This window comes from Ahaetulla prasina, chromosome 3, assembly GCF_028640845.1.
Source record: "Ahaetulla prasina isolate Xishuangbanna chromosome 3, ASM2864084v1, whole genome shotgun sequence".
NCBI classification, from domain to species: Eukaryota; Metazoa; Chordata; class Lepidosauria; order Squamata; family Colubridae; genus Ahaetulla; species Ahaetulla prasina.
This window is the reverse complement of record NC_080541.1, coordinates 227019677-227036741: the sequence shown is the minus strand read 5'-3', so window position 1 is coordinate 227036741 and position 17065 is coordinate 227019677. Positions and strand designations below refer to the sequence as shown.

The 17065-nt window shown below is 43.6% G+C and overlaps 1 protein-coding gene across 1 annotated transcript; it reads right to left on the bottom strand.

The window, feature by feature from the left end:
- Window positions 1-443: 443 nt before the first annotated feature.
- Window positions 444-16290, bottom strand: LOC131195361 (signal-regulatory protein beta-1-like). Its single transcript, XM_058177200.1, has 5 exons — window positions 15969-16290; window positions 7682-8023; window positions 6439-6765; window positions 3810-4130; window positions 444-1610 (listed from the first exon to the last, which is right to left on the bottom strand). The coding sequence occupies exons 1-5, from the start codon at window positions 16048-16050 to the stop codon at window positions 1486-1488; spliced, it is 1197 nt and encodes a 398-aa protein (XP_058033183.1). The 5' UTR covers window positions 16051-16290; the 3' UTR covers window positions 444-1485.
- Between the last annotated feature and the right edge of the window lie 775 nt (window positions 16291-17065).

Here is a 17065-nt window from a genome sequence, read left to right as displayed (position 1 = left end):
TCATGTGGCCGGCATGACTCAATGCCAAAGGCACACGGAATGCTGTTCCCTTCCCACCAAAGGTGGTCCCTATTTTTTCTACTTGCATTTTTTACCTGCTTTCGAACTGCTAGGTTGGCAGAAGATGGGACAAGTCACGGGAGCTCACCCCATTACGTGGCACTCGGGATTTGAACCGCTGAACTGCCGACCTTTCGATCGACAAGCTCAGCATCTTAGCCACTGAGCCATTAAACTAGACCTACCCAGTTCCAGAAAGCATTCTTCGTATGTTTTAGCCTCCAGCCCCCTAATCATCTCTGTTGCTCTTCTCTGCACTCTTTTTGGAGTCTCAATATATTTTTTATATCATGGAGATCCAGTGACATCATACCTTTCTTTCCACCCATAAATGTATCGTGTGATATAATTCCTGGCAAACATTCCCCATCTATAGAAATAGAATAGAATTTTTTATTGGTCAAGTGTGATTGGACACACAAGGAATTTGTCTTGGTGCATATGCTCTCAGTGTACATAAAAGAAAAGATACGTTCATCAAGGTACAACATTTACAACACAATTGATGGTCAATATATCAATATAAATCATAAGGATTGCCAGCAACAAGTTATAGTCATACAGTCATAAATGGAAAGAGATTGGTGATGGGAACTATGAGAAGATTAATAGTAGTGCAGATTCAGTAAATAGTTTGACAGTGTTGAAGGAATTATTTGTTTAGCAGAGTGATGGCCTTCGGGAAAAAACTGTTCTTGTGTCTAGTTGTTCTGGTGTGCAGTGCTCTATAGCGTCGTTTTGAGGATAGGAGTTGAAACAGTTTATGGCCAGGATGCGAGTGATCTGCAAATATTTTCACGGCCCTCTTCTTGATTCGTGCAGTATACAGGTCCTCAATGGAAGGCAGGTTGGTAGATAGAAAATAGAACACACACAAATATGGAACCTGGATATTTCACATTTTTCGTATCACTTCTTCATCCAAAGGCGAATGGATTTTGTTTTTCCTTGAAGACATTTCGCTTCTCATCCAAGAAGCTGCTTCAGTTCAGTCAGAACTGAAGAAGCTTTTTGGATGAGAAGAGAAACGTCTTCAAGGAAAAAAAAGAAAAAGCACATTTGTGACGATCCATTTTAAGACAGATTCATTTTAGTCAAGGACATGGCAAAACAATATGAGGTTGATTTTTTTTTAATCTCCATGTTGATTTTATAATGTTAGATGTTTGACAGAGTGAAGCATTTTAATAACATGACTAACAATTCATTAACCATATCGTTTCCCATCCTGAAAATCTGTCAGGAACAGGAATTCCTAACTTGAACTTCCAGATTGTTGGACTTCCAGGGATTTTCTGGAACAATATTTTTGCATTGTTGCATCCAAGGTCTATGGAGATTCTCTGCCATCCAAGTCCTGGCTGTCCCAAAGGTGCTTTCTTGCTTTTCTTTGAAGGTGTTTTGCTTCTCATCCCAGGAGCTTCTTCAGTTCTGACTCTTGCATTTGATCTTCCTTATTAGGAAAAAGGAAGAGATGAACAGTATGACGGCTACTTTGCTCAGGAAAAGCCCGATGTAGAGAACAGAGGGGGATAGTTGCGGTGATGAGCCTGTGGAGAAAACACAATGGATTGTTTTGATTTAATCGTAATCTTAGTTTGGGGAAAGGTGGGTGGCCGATAAATTTTACAAACAAAATAAAATAATAAAATAAAATAAAGCCTCTCCACGATGCATATTCCAGATTGGCATCAAGGGACTCATAACATAACATAACATAACAACAGAGTTAGAAGGGACCTTGGAGGCCTTCTAGTCCAACCCCCTGCCCAGGCAGGAAACCCTACACCATCTCAGTCAGATGGTTATCCAACATTTTCTTGAAAATTTCCAGTGTTGGAGCATTCACAACTTCTGCAGGCAAGTCGTTCCACTTATTAATTGTTCTAACTGTCAGGAAATTTCTCCTTAGTTCTAAGTTGCATCTCTCCTTGATTAGTTTCCACCAATTGCTTCTTGTTCTACCCTCAGGTGTTTTGGAGAATAGTTTGACTCCCTCTTCTTTGTGGCAACCCCTGAGATACTGGAACACTGCTATCCTGTCTCCCCTAGTCCTTCTTTTCATCAAATTAGACATACCCAGTTCTTGCAACCGTTCTTCATATGTTTTAGCCTCCAGTCCCCTCATCATCTTTGTTGCTCTTCTCTGCACTCTTTCTAGAGTCTCAACATCTTTTTTACATCGTGGAGACCAAAACTGGATGCAATATTCCAAGTGTGGCCTTACCAAGACATTATAAAGTGGCACTAACACTTCACGTGATCTTGATTCTATCCCTCTGTTTATGCAGCCCAGAACTGTGTTGGCTTTTTTAGCAGCTGCTGCACACGGCTGGCTCATATCTAAATAGTTATCCACTAGGACTCCAAGATCCCTCTCACAGGTACTACTATTGAGCAAGGTACCACATATACGGTACTGGTGCATTTTGTTTTTTTGGCCTAAATAAATAAATTTAAAAAAAAACAAAATCATCAGAATGCAGTCAAAAACATGAAGGTGGCAGACAGTTTTCACTCTGCATGTTTTGTCAACTCCGCTGCATGAGATCAGCCATTTTGTAAATGCAGATTGCAAAATATATACTTCAATAATAGCAGAGAGACTAAAAAGATTCCTGAATGAATTCATCCACTCAGACCAGAATGGATTTTTACCTAAAAGACAAGTCAAAAAAACAACATGAGAATTATTTTGAATACTTCGGAGTATTATGAACAGTGGTGGGCTGCTACCGGTTCGCCCCAGATTGGGCAGGACTTGTAGCGGCAGTAGGAGACTCCGCCCACACACGTGGATATCTCTGCGCATGTCCACGAGCGAACCAGTAGCAGCCAAAATTGAAACCCACTACTGATTATGAAGTACACTGGGAGAAACCAATGGCATCGATCTTTTTAGATGCACAGAAAGCATTTGACAATGTAAATTGGCAATTTATACTATTACAATTGAAATATATGGACTTTGGTGAAAAAATTATTAACACAATTAAGGCAATATATTATAAACAAAAAACAGTGGATTGCTTTGATTTAATCATAATCTTAGCTTGGATAAGATGGGTGGCCAATAAATTTTACAAACAAAATAAAACGATATAATAAAGCCTGCTCCATCATATATATTCAAGGGTTTCATCACACGACGATAAAAAAAAACACCATGAAAATGGCAGATACTTTTAACTGCCCTATATGTTTTATCAACTCCACTGCAGGAGATCAGCTATCTTCATTCCATCTACAGATAGCAATATCCTTTAGACTTATATACTGCTTCACAGTGCTTTTACAGCCCTCTCTAAGCAGTTTACAGAGTCAGCACATTGCCCCCCAACAATCTGGGTCCCCATTTTATCCACCTTGGAAGGATGGAAGGCTCATTCAACCTTGAGCCCGGTGGGATTCGATCTGCCAAACTGCAGGCAGCTGGCAGTCAGCAGAAGTAGCCTGCAGTACTGCACTCTAACCACTGCGCCACCTTGGCTCATGAGACAGGACTTTGTTATGAAGAGAAAATGCAACAGAAAATGCAAATATTCTTGGGAAGGGACTCCGTATATGACAAGCCCTTCCTCCTGAAGGTCCCCTATCTCAAAACCTTAAGTATATTAAAGTACATTTTAAATCATGATATATGAAGGAGTAATACAATCTAATCTTTTAAAAAAAAACACGACCTGAAAAATAAAAGGGTGCAAAGAATAAATCAGCAAATTCTCAGAAGAAAACAAAATACATTTTACTTCTTTCAAGTTGCATCCTGATCAAAAGCGTGGTGGTTTCGTTGACCAGAGGCTGGGAATCGTGCTGGACCTGGCAAAGGAACATGGAGAAGTTCTTGTCTTCAGTGGCCATCATCTCTAGGTTGCTCTTGAGGGAAAAAGTCCTGTCTTGATTCAAAGTCTTCATGCCAACCTTTCCTTTTCTGCTTGGGGCATCCTTGGGAAACAACTCCACTTTCGCGTCATCCGGATAAAAGCTTTCCACGTTGCAAGTGACCGTCACTGAGGTGTTCAGCTGGACGGGAGAAGGTGGGCTGGTCTCAAGACGCACCTTGGGTGGAACTGAGCAAAGAAAGCCAAAGATGGTCAGTCAAAAGAGCTTCGGACTCCTGGTTCCTGCATGCAGAAGAAGATAGAAGACCAGCTAATTCTTCTCTCTGACTGTGACATTGTAGAAACAAGCGGGTTCTCTGAATTACAACCCTGGTGTGAAAAAATGCAGAACTTGGCTTGCCAGAAGGCCAAGACCAAAACTTAACTCTATGAACAAAGAAAGAAATAAAGAACTCGGTCCAATTTTTGGCAAATCTCTATCCCCGTTTGTTTGTGTAAGGTGTCTTGCTAGATGGCTAAATAGGTTTTGAATCCTGCCATTCGTTTGGAGGGTGTCGTGTCCCACTCCTCCGCTGACGGCCGGGTCAGGGAAATCCGAATCAGGCGTGCCTCTGCAGCTCTGCCAAAGTCCTAGCAAAGTTCTCAAGGCAGGCAGGAGACCAGAAAGTGACTTCAGCAAGATATGTTTAGACTTTGCCTGACTCAGAGAATGCCAGAAAGCAGATCCTTTATATAGGCCATGGGGTGTGGCTCCATGACTCAGCACTTATCCAGGCCTGCCCCTCCCTTCCTTCTGTTGCCTCCGCCTTTCAAGTCTTCTGAAGCGAGGGTCACTCCAGTCTGCAGCTGTTGGCAATTGACCTTCCTCAGGCTCACATGCTGTGGGGGAGGGGGAGGGGTCTAGTTGCTCCATTTGCCTGGGCATGGAGCCAGAGCTGGGGGCTGGAGGTACTTCCTCCTCTTCAGCCTGTCTGGGCATGGAGCCAGGGCTGGGGCCAGGAGGCATACTAGGACATTCCTCAGCGTTCGGAAGCAGATAAGAAGGCCCCGGCTGCGGTGAAAGCGGGCGAGACACAACAGAGGGCAACATCTTACACACCTTCTTTCTATGACATCTACAGGCAAGTCCTTCACTTACGACCACAAGTTTCCCTGACAAAGCAAGGCATTGTTAAATGAGTTTTGCCCCATTTTACAGATTTTCTTCCCATGGTCATTAAGCAAGTTGTTGCATTTGTTAAAATAGGAATGTGGTTGTGAAGCAAATCTGGTCTGTCCCTTGACTCTGCAGATTACAATAAGGCAGGGGGTCTGCAAACTTGGCTCTTTTAAGACTTATGGACTAACTCCCAGAGTTCTCAGCAGCTTTGCTGGCTGAGGAACTCTGGGAGTTGAAGTCCTTGAGTCTTAAAAGAGCCAAGTTTGCAGACCCCTGCAATAGGGGATCACATGACCTTGGAATGCAGCAACCGTCCTAAGTTCATGCCAGTTGCCAGATGTCTGAATTTTGATGATGTGACCTTCCCTGGGAATTGCTGCCAGGATCATAAGTGGGGAAAAATGGTCGCAATTCACTTTTTCCAGTCCAACGTTGTAACTTTGAACAATCACTGAATGGATGGTTGTAAGTTAAGGACTGCCTTTATTTGGCCACCCAAGTCAAATAATTGGACTTTGGACAGCGTGCAAAATCACTGAGCAAAAATGCAAAGGAATTGTTCTGACCCAGCTCCCCGAACACAACAAACCTTCTGAAGTGAACTCAAAGATTCCTTTAATTAGGAGCGCCGGCAGCCCTGGCAAAAAAATTTCTCTCTCACTGCAGGCTAAATGAAGATGAAAAGTTGTCTGCCACACCTATTCATCTCCGCCCACTGCCTTTTATCCCCAGAGCTACGGTGGGGCTTCACTAGCAGCGGTGGCTTTTCCTTCCCAAGGACCAGCCCCTAGATTTCCACTGCTCTCCTCTCCTCTGCCTTCTGCACATCCACGCATCAGGCACTGGACTCAGCTGTTCTTCTTCTTCCTCATCAGCCACCTCCAGACCTGAGGGCTGTTGACTCTCCATCTGAGGGCTGACGGACGGCCCAGGCTCCGCCTCTGTCTTTCTCTCTCTGCCAGCTCCATTCCCTCTTCCCACTCGGAGCTCCCAGGTTGCCTTGATGCTGACCCCGACTCCCACGCCGCCTCCGCCTCCTCCTCCGATTTGGCCGCTGGAGGGGCTGGCGGCTGACAGGCCACAACAAATGTACACCACTAAAGCAAAGTGAAACTATTCTGGACTAATCAGGTTTAAAATATACTTTGCCCACTCAACTTGACCTAAGTCCCTGGGGAAAAAGCCAGAGGTGGAAGGTCTTTCTAAAGACCTGCTCCCCATCTAACCACAGCCCTGTGAGGTAGGATGGGTTGAGAAAGTGGAGTTGGTCTCAGTGGACTTCCAAGGGACAAGAACCTGGGTCTTCCTGGTGCTGTTCCCACTGCCATGGAGGTACCTTTTACCAGGTCTAGACTCTGCAACCCAAGGTTCACCTACCTCTTAGGACATCCCGAAGTGCGAAGGTCTGCTGGAGAGGACCACGATCATCCAACGATCTGTGTTGGATCTGGCAGGTCAGCTGAGACTTCACGTCTCCTCGCTCCAGCAGGATTTCCAACGTGTTTTCCGCTCGGTACGAGATGCTCTGCTTTTCATCAGAATTCAGGATGTTGGTCTGGCCACCCGGTATTTTTTTCCCGTCCTTCAACCAGCTAACCGTGATCTCTCGGGGGGAGAATCCCCCTGTGGAGCAGTTGAAGGAGGCCCAAGACCCCGCCGTGATTCTTCTTGTGGGGCCAAGAACCACGGGCTGGGATGGCATGGCTGAAGGAGAAAGTAGAGAGAGAGATATCAGTTGACGTTCCTCAGAGACAATACAGGAGGCCCTGAGATGGTTTTTGGTTGGAGAGACTCAACTTTGTGTCAGAGTTTGCAGCAGCAATCACATCCAGAAAGCACACCCAGGTAACTGATTCAGCAGGATTCGTTAACTTCTCTTTATATACATAATAACACATAAGGCATGTATACAATACCAAAAGCAGGTTTTCCAACCTGGTAGAGAGGAGAGATTGTAAGTAGGTACAAACACAGGCCGGGGGAAGCAGAGAACAGCTTCAGTTTCAATTCAGAGCTCAGACCCAGAGCTAAGCCACGCCCAAGCTCCTTGCTGTTTCATCTCCCATTGGCTGACCTTGTTACTAAGCCCTATTCATTGGCTGACCTTGTTACTTGTTTTTTTTCCCCAAGATGGCACCGACAAAGGCTGCCTCGGTGGAATGCTCTCTAATTGTTTCTTTATTTCTAATTGTTCTCTGTGACTCACTACGGATTTCCTACTCACGAGACCATCTGCTAAAAATTAAGGAACATTTCTTTAAGGAGCAGCTTTCTTTGATCTCACCCCCGCCTGTCTTTACAAACACGGAGGAGATTCTAACACAGGAGGAGGCAATTCCCACAGAGCCATGGATTACTAAAAAAACCAAACGACGGAAGAGAAGGAAGAGAGGTAAACGATCTGGGATCTTAAACAGACTAAGAAATCGCATTAAAACTCCTCTGCCTTCAATTTTCCTAATAAATATACGCTACTAAGCCCTATTCATTGGCTGACCTTGTTAGCATGTCTCTGCTGGTCATGAATACACTGGCACTCGGGATTTATTCCCACGTGTCTCATGGTTGTCTGGGAATGTCTCCCTCCATCCCCAGAAATCAAATGTAGAGGGCCACCTACCAATCACAGAGACCAGAGTTCCTTTTCCTGAAACCAGCTCTCTCTCTGGGAATCCTGCCCTGAACTTCACACAATAGTAGGTCCCAGCATCTTCAGGACGGACGTTTTGGATGTCGATGCTGAAGTCCGTGTTGGATCCTGGGATGACCCGGACCCCCCTGTTGGAAGCTTCTTGTTTATCGCTGTAAATGGGGGTCTGGCTTCTGTCCGGCCCTTTGTACCACCGCACGCTTCCGGGTATATTTCCTCCAGTCAATGTACACTTTAGAGTGAGGTTCTCTCCAGCTTTCACCGATACGGTTTCCGGAAGTTGAATTACATCAATGTTCTGTCCTGTAACAACTGAAACAAAAAAGAGACATTTTTATAACTGGGTTTCCTCTAGAAAGTGGTCACCACTCCTCTGAGGAAAAAAGGACCACTGGTGATCTCCTTTGGACAGCAGAATTATTTGCATTTCCTGAATGCAAACCTTCTGGCTTGCGATCTGACCATTCTTGAATGACCGCCGTGTCAGTTTTGGAAGGCATTTTTCTTTTTTGCTTCTTAACTGCCACATATTTTAGCTGGGGAAGTTGGGAGGGGGTTGTTGTTGGAGCGGTAGAAAGTTAGTCATAACAACATTCCGTATTCAAGGATTTTGCCTGCGTCTGATGGAGACTGCCTGAAGATTGTATCCAATTGAGTGTGAAGAGTTGATTGGACAATGTGATGAACTTGTGGGTGTGGGGCAGGGCTGTGAACTGTCAGCTGGGTGTGGAAAACCTGGAAGCTTTCAGTTTCGGGTTTTCCCAGCTGTGCCAACATGACATCTCTAATAAATTGGAGCTTTGAGGAACTTCAAGCCTCAGAGCTTTATTTCGTTGGGGGGTGTTCCTTGGAACCCTGACATGCCGTGCAGAGGGCTAATTTATACGGTGGGCGAGTTTTGCATTTTATTTGCTTTTATTCAACTCGTATCTTTCTAGTATGCTTTGATTTTAATCTGATGTGAATTTTAAACCTTTCATCCGCATACTCTCCCATTGTTCAAGCATTACATTATATCCAAAGGGGAAATAACTGCCTTTATAGACTTTACTGCATAATTTTAACACAGTAAATGAAGAAATACTGTGGTAGAAATTGACTGCACCTAAAATGGTGCCCCATTTTGGCCGGCAGGGTTCAGCAACAGGAAGCCATCCCTCCTGCTGCCCACCCCACCCACTGGCCTATGGAGGAGAATTACAGTGCTGATCTGGCCCCTGAAGAAATCCAGTTTGACACCCTTGTTTTACATATTTTGTTTATACACTGTTGTTGTTAGTTGCGAAGTCGTGTCCGACCCCATGGACAACGTTCCTCCAGGCTACCTGGTTGTAAACACAACGTGTATAAAAATAAATGCATAGAATAGCCCAAATGGACACATTTTGAAGAGAGAAATTCCCTGAGGATAGGTTCCAACATGAGTCTGAAAGCTTGGAAGACTGTCGTGTCCCACTCCTCCGCTGACGGCCGGGTCAGGGAAATCCGAATCAGGCTTGCCTCTGCAGCTCTGCCAAAGTCCTAGCAAAGTCCTCAGGGCAGGCAGGAGACCAGAAAGTGACTTCAGCAAGATATGTTTAGACTTTGCCTGACTCAGAGAATGCCAGAAAGCAGGTCCTTTATATAGGCCATGGGGTGTGGCTCCATGACTCAGCACTTATCCAGGCCTGTCCCTCCCTTCCTTCTGTTTCCTCCGTCTATTAAGTCTTCTGATGCGAGGGTCACTCCATTCGGCAGCTGTCGGCAATTGACCTCCCTCAGGCTCACATGCTGTGGGGGGGGGGTCTAGTTGCTCCGTTTGCCTGGGCATGGAGCCAGAGCTGGGGGCTGGAGATATTTCCTCCTCTTCAGCCTGTCTGGGCATGGAGCCAGGGCTGGGGCCGGGAGGCATACTAGGACATTCCTCCGTGTTCGGAAGCAGATAAGAAGGCCCCGGCTGTGGTGAGATTGGGCAAGACACAACAAAGACTAAATCTTTGACCTCGATGACCAACTCAGATTTGATCCTGCGATATTATCCTGGGACAACACTGGAAAATTTTAAGAAGAGACTGGACAGCCACTTGTCCAGAATGGCAATAAGGTCTCCTGCTTGAGCAAGGGATTGGACTAGAACAGGGGTCTCCAACCTTGGCAACTTTAAGCTTGGTGGACTTCAACTCCCAGAATTCCCTAGCCAGCTTTGCTGGCTGGGGGATTCTGGGAATTGAAGTCCATCAGGCTTAAAGTTGCCAAGGTTGGAGACCCCCTGGACTAGAAGACCTTTAAGGTCTCTTTCAACTGATTCTGTTATTCTGTCTCAGGAAAAAAGACAGACATATTTAAAATGTCTAGTGAATTTAGTTCCTTATGGTGTAAGTAGGAAGTTCCTCCACTCTAGATCTCATAAGTCTAATTAACCATATCTATTTATAGCGTGCCCAGCGTTTGTTTTAGTAATAATGCTAACATTTCTCATTGCATCCCTCTTCATTTTCAAATGCCTTTTTTTAAAAATGCCATTGGCGTCTATGTTTCGTTGCTTAGATGGATTGAGCAATATTTGTACGCCAAAATTAACCCTTTCTCATTTCTTCCTCTTCTCATTGTATAAACACTTCTCAGTTCTCACCTACGTAATTTGGAAGTTAGTCAAACACAGTGATGCACAGAATTCGGTAATTTTAAAAGGTTAAAAAGATAATACAAGACAAAAAATAGAAATTTGCCCGTGCATTCTGATCGTTCATGTCAGGTGCAAGAAATCAGGAACTAGGATAGCATTCAAAAATTTATTTCTTTTTTTTAATATTTTTTTTTATTTTATAAACAAACAAACATTTAATATATCAGTCATTCCTTCCCTGTGACATCTTGGTGTTTTCTTCATGGCTCCATCTTTTTGTTATTTCTTCTTTCTTCCTTTCAGTTTGATCTATTATAATTTTTTCACCAATAAAATATTCTAATTATACCATTTTCTTACATAACTATCAATTGCTTATCTGTATCTTTTTTCTAACCAATGGTAAAATTGATCCTATATCTTAAATATCCTGAATCCTCTCTTTCTTTGATCATCAATGTTAACCTATTCATTTCTGCACAACTAATTTTTTTTAATAACTTCTACTTCCAGGAGTATTTTCTCTGTTTTCCAGTTTTGTGCAAAAACAATTTGTGCTGCTGTTATTAGATGTATAATCAAATAAATATTTTTCATTTACTGGTTTTCTCTGGGAGGATACCCAGTAAGTACAGCTCCAGTTTTTAATCAGTGTGTTGTTGGGTCATTTCTTCTAACCATACCTTTATTTTGTTCCAATACTTTTTAGGTTCTGAGCATGTCCACCACATTTATTTATTTATTTTATTTTATTTTATTTTATTTTATTTTATTTTATTATTTTATTTTATTTTATTTTATTTTATTTATTTATTTATTTGATTTTTATACCGCCCTTCTCCTGAAGGACTCAGGGAGGTTTACAGCCATCATAAAACAAATTTATAAATAGAATTAAAAACATTTTAAAAATCTTATTCAATTTGGCTAACCCCATTTAAAACTATAATAAAGAAATGATAAAAAAACCCAATTAAAATTTTATTTTATTTTATTTTATTTATTTATTTATTTATTTTGTCACAATAGTATATAAGCATAAGCATGAAATAACTATATGATGTATAAGCATAAATATAATCATAAGTATGCGATAACTATATAAAATTGGGTACAATCAAAGGGAACAATAGGACAGGAACGGAAGGCACGTTTGTGCTCTTATGCACGCCCCTTACAGACCTCTTAGGAATGGGGTGAGGTCAATAGTAGACAGTCTTTGGTTAAAGCTTTGGGGATTTTGGGAAGAGATCACAGAGTCTGGTAGTGCATTCCAGGCATTAACAACTCTGCTACTGAAGTCATATTTTCTACAGTCAAGATTGGAGCGGTTCACTTTAAGTTTAAATCTATTGTTTGCTCGTGTATTGTTGCGATTGAAGCTGAAGTAGTCTTCAACAGGAAGGACATTGTAATAGATGATTCTATGAGTTAAACTCAGATCATGTCGAAGGCGGCGGAGTTCTAAATTTTCCAAACCCAGGATTTCAAGTCTGGTGGCATAAGGTATTTTGTTGTACTCAGAGGAGTGGAGAACTCTTCTTGTAAAATATTTCTGGACACGCTCAATTGTATTAATGTCCGAAATGAGGTGTGGGTTCCAGACAGGCGAGCTGTATTCAAGAATTGGTCTAGTAAATGTTTTATGTGCTCTGGTTAGAAGTGTAGTGTTTGTGGAGAAGAAGCTACGTAAGATTAGGTTTACAACTCTTAAAGCCTTTTTAGTGATGTAGTTGCAGTGGGCTTTGGCACTTAGATCATTTGATATGAAAACTCCAAGGTCTTTAACAGGGTGGGGGTCATCTACAAGGTAATGTCCATCTAGCTTGTATTTAGTGTTCAGATTCTTTTTTCCAGTGTGTAAGACAGAGCATTTGCTGGTTGAGATTTGGATAATAATTTGATAATAAGATCCTGGTAACTGGTGACATTTCCAAAATTTAGCTGATTTATCTTTAAACATTTTCGCCAGTTTCTCAGGTGGCATATGCCATCCATAAAACATTTTATATTGATTTTCTTTATATGCAGTGGACATTGTTAATTTGTAGTTCCTCTCCCATAACTGTTGCCATTTATCTAAATCTACTGAGTATCAGAAATTTTTGGCCCATGCTATCATTGTTTCCTTTACTTTTTATTTTATTTTATTATTTGCATTTATATCCCGCCCTTCTCCAAAGACTCAGGGCGGGTTACACTATGTTAGCAATAGACTTCCTCCTATTTGTATATTTATATACAAAGTCAACTTATTGCCCCCAACAATCTGGGTCCTCATTTTACCTACCTTATAAAGGATGGAAGGCTGAGTCAACCTTGTTCATCTTCTAACTCAATACCCAACAAAAAGTTACAGATTTTTAAAATTAATTTATCCTCTGTTCCCGCGAATATCCTATCCAGCTGTTTTTTCTAAGTAAAAACCATAGCATCTTTTTCATATCTTGCTTGTATTTACACATACAAATACCTATCTAATTCAATCCCCTGTTCTTCCAAATCTTGCGTCCGCTTCAATTCCCCCTTATCTGTTAATAATTCCTTATACCTAACAATGTTTCTTAAGTTAAAAGTATTTGGATGTATTAAAGCTTCCATTGTTGATAACCATGTTGGAATTTTCATATAATATTTGTCAAAAGTTTATTTCATGTTACCTATACCAGAGGTGTCAAACTCATTGAGGGCTGCATCAGGATTGTGTTAGACCTTGGGGATTGGGGTGGGCGTGGCCAGCTCGTCGTCACTTGTTCGGGGGCGCCTGTGCAGGCCCGAGTGCTCTGCCAGCAAAAACGGGCTCCCGAGCTCTGTTTTCGGCTGCCAAGGTCTCCTGCAACCCTCTGCCAGCGAAAACGGAGCTTGTGGGGGGCCTCCCGTAGCCCTTGAAAGCTCTAGTTTTGGCTGCAAGGGCCTCCCGCAACTCTCTGCCAATGAAAAAGGAGCTCAGGGGAGACCGAGTGCTTTGGCAGTGAAAATAGGCTCCCAAGCTCCATTTTTGGCTGGGATGGCCTCCTGCAACCTTCTGCCAGTGAACATGGAGCTCGGGAGGGGCTGCGCATGCCCCTCACGAGCTCCATTTTCGCTGGGAGAGGCACTGCGGTCCGGTTCTTCGCTGTTTCCAGGGCAACCCCACGCAGGAGTAAAATCTACTTGCCTTCCTTACCAGTTTGGAAGTGCATGCACAGAAGTAAAAAACACATTACTTCGGGTGGTTAAAACCAGGAAGTAATGACGCCCGGGTGGGTGGGCAGAGCTTTGCTCCGCCATTGCTACTGGATCGCCGAACTACCAGCCACGATTGCTACCGCCAGTCTGGGAACATTTTACCCCTGGTCCCAGGGGCCAGATCTAAGCACCCCACGGGCTGGATCTGGCCCCCCAGGCCTTGAGTTTGATACCCCTGACCTATACCGAAGAATTTGATCTAGTGATGGTCAAGACGAATTGATGCCAGATATGAGTCAAGAGACTTCAAAGAGGGCTGGATTTAGATAAAGATATATGAGATTGTCACTTTTTACTGTGAGCGCACTGGTGCACATTAAAAATGAAATTCTATTGCCTGCTCTCAAAAGAAAGAATATATCTACTCATATGCATACATAACAAACATATACACATGCTTTACACACACACACACACACACACACACACACACCCCTGATGATGCATTTGACTCCACCTTTTTTTTTTGGTTTTTGTTTACATTTATACCCCGCCCTTCTCCGAAGACTCAGGGCGGCTTACAGTGTATAAGGCAATAGTCTCATTCTATTTGTATATTTTTACAAAGACAACTTATTGCCCCCCCAACAATCTGGCTCCTCATTTTGGCATACAAATATTGCTCAATCCATCTAACAAGACATAGATGACCCAATGGCTTTTTTTTTTTAATTTTAAAAAGGGCATGTGAAAATGAAGAGGTATGCAATGAGAACTTGATTGCAGAAAATATGACTTTTGTAACAGAGTTGTTAACGCTTGGAACTCACTACCTGACTCTATAGTCTCTACTCAAAACCCCAAAATCTTCAACCAAAAACTGTCTACTATTGACCTCACCCCATTTCTAAGAGGACTATAAGGGGCGTGCATAAGAGCACAACAGTGCCTACCGTTCCTGTCCTATTGTTCCCTTTCATTATATCAAATTAACAGAGTTGTTGCATACTTTTACTTATATATATATTTTTCTCTCTCATGATGGGTTATTGTTTATGTTGATGATTGTATATACTGTTGTGACAAAATGAAATAAAAAAAGAAAGAAAGAAATGTTAACATTATTACTGAAACAAACACTGGGCACGCTATCAATAGATTGATTAATTGAGTTGGAACTTATCAGATCTGGTGTGGGGGAACATCCCACTTATTTATTTTATTTATTTATTTATTAAACTTTTATACCGCCCTTCTCCCGAAGGACTCAGGGCGGTGTACAGCCAAGATAAAAGACAATAAATATACAAAGTTAAAAATCAATTTAAAATACCTATTCAATAATGGCCGAATTAAAACCGTCGAATTGACCAACCTAAAATACCCCATATAAAATTACAGAAAATATAAACATTTAAAATTTTAAAATTTAGAAATTTAAAAAATCTAAAAAATCAGTCCAGTCCCGCTTGGATGAATAAATAAGTTTTTAATTCCCGACGAAAGGTCCGAAGGTCAGATATTTGGCGCAAACCGGGGGGAAGGTCGTTCCAGAGTAGGAGCTCCAACAGAAGGCCCTTCCTGGGGCCGCCAGCCGGCATTGCTTGGCGGACGGCACCCTGAGAAGACCCTCTCTGTGAGAGCGTACGGGTCGATGGGAGGCATAAGGTAACAGCAGGCGGTCCCGTAAGTACCCGGGCCCTAAGCCATGGAGCGCTTTAAAGGTAGTAACCAGAACCTTGAAGCGCACCCGAAAGACCACAGGTAGCCAGTGCAGACTACGCAGGAGTGGTGTTACCCGGGAGCAACGTGGTGCTCCCTCAATCACCCACGCAGCTGCATTCTGGACTAGCTGAAGTCTCCGGGTGCACCTCAGGGGTAGCCCCATGTAGAGAGCATTGCAATAATCCAGGCGAGAAGTGACGAGGGCATGAGTGACCGTGCATAAGGCATCCCGGTCCAGAAAGGGGCGCAACTGGCGCACCAGGCGGACCTGGTAAAAAGCTCTCCTGGAGACGGCCTTACTTACAACGTAAGGAACCAAATTCACTAGGCATTTTAAATAGGTCCATCTTTTTTCCTTGAGACAGAATGACAGAATCAGTTGAAAGGGACCTTAGAGGTCTTCTAATCCTTTATGATCCTTCCAACCCAGATTCTATGAGTTATTGAAGGTGTAGTCCCATTATCTTGAAGTCTCCACCCCAAGGATCAGATCAAACCAGGTGGTCCCAGTTGATCCCAGAGCTCTGAAGTTCTTCCTCACTTGTTCCTCTCGTAGCCACTTGGGGTGGAACCAATGGAAGAAATCTCCTCCCTCAAATTTAACCTAAGGGACTGGCCCTTTTAGGGGAATCTGGTCATCGGACTCTTCAGCAGAGCACAGCAGGTTTGAAGCAGCCTTCACATTCCTCTTGCGCTGGATTCTACTCCAGTTGTAAATCTGAAAATGGAGCCTGCCTGATCTCAACTATCAACACTCACCCAGATCCCGTGGAAGAAGCAACAGCAGCAGCAGCAGCTGAAGAAGACCAGAGATTCTCTTGAAGGACCTCAAGGCAGCCATACCGATAGCTGTAGGAGAAACATCTGAACGGATTTCGCGTCTTGCCCAACAGATCTTTCCTACCGCAGAAGGAGCAAAAGAGGAACTTTTATTTCCTCCTTGTAAATTCGGTGTCAGGTTCCAGACAGGCGCTTAGAAAAAAGACAAACCAGGTTCCTGGGTGTAGCAATCTTTATCCGGCGCTCCGGCACGTTCCGACAAACAACCAGAGTGAAGAAAAATAGTCAGAGCTATCGCGCAGTGCTCCCCTCCACCTTCTAATGTCTCTTGTGCTCCACCTGTGACTCCACCCCCCAGCCACATCCCCAACACGGTTTCAGCCTGTAACACAGCCAATACGCCACCCTTAATCCAGGCTGGCCGGTTTAGTTCCTAATACAAGCCGAGACTCAGCAAAGCCTCCGCGGTTTGGCTCTGTCGGCTGTTCAGTAGCCCTGCCTCCCAGTTGTGCTGCGGGGATGCCAGCATCGCCTTCCGGGAACATGGCTGCGGCCGCAGCAGCGGTGAGTGCTTCATGCTGAGTCTGGTATGGCGGCAGCAGCCCCAGTGATGGTGTGGCCTGGATGAATCCACAATCAGCATTGGACCTGTATGTGAGTCACTTGGCCCCACCGGAATGACAGCCTTGAGTATCGATGTCGGGGCTGACATGCGGTCCTCCCTACCATGAGGATGGCATCTGGAAGATAGAACTCAATGTTAGGAAGGTTTTGGCACTCATGTACCCACCCCTCCTGGTTTGTTCGGATGCTTGCGATGGAATCTGGTAACCAGCTTTGCTGCGTTAACATCCTGCAAAGGTACCCAGGACGCCTCCGCTAGAGCAGAGGTCCCCAACCTTTCGGACCTCAGGGACCACTAAATTCATAATTTTAAATCCCGTGGACCACTAATACGATCTGCCTAATGACTGGCTGGGTGGGCGTGGCTAGGTGGTCATGTGATTAAGTGGGCGTGGCCAATTCAATGTCACTCACGTTGAGGGGAGCCTTGCCAGCCTCTATTCGACCCTCCC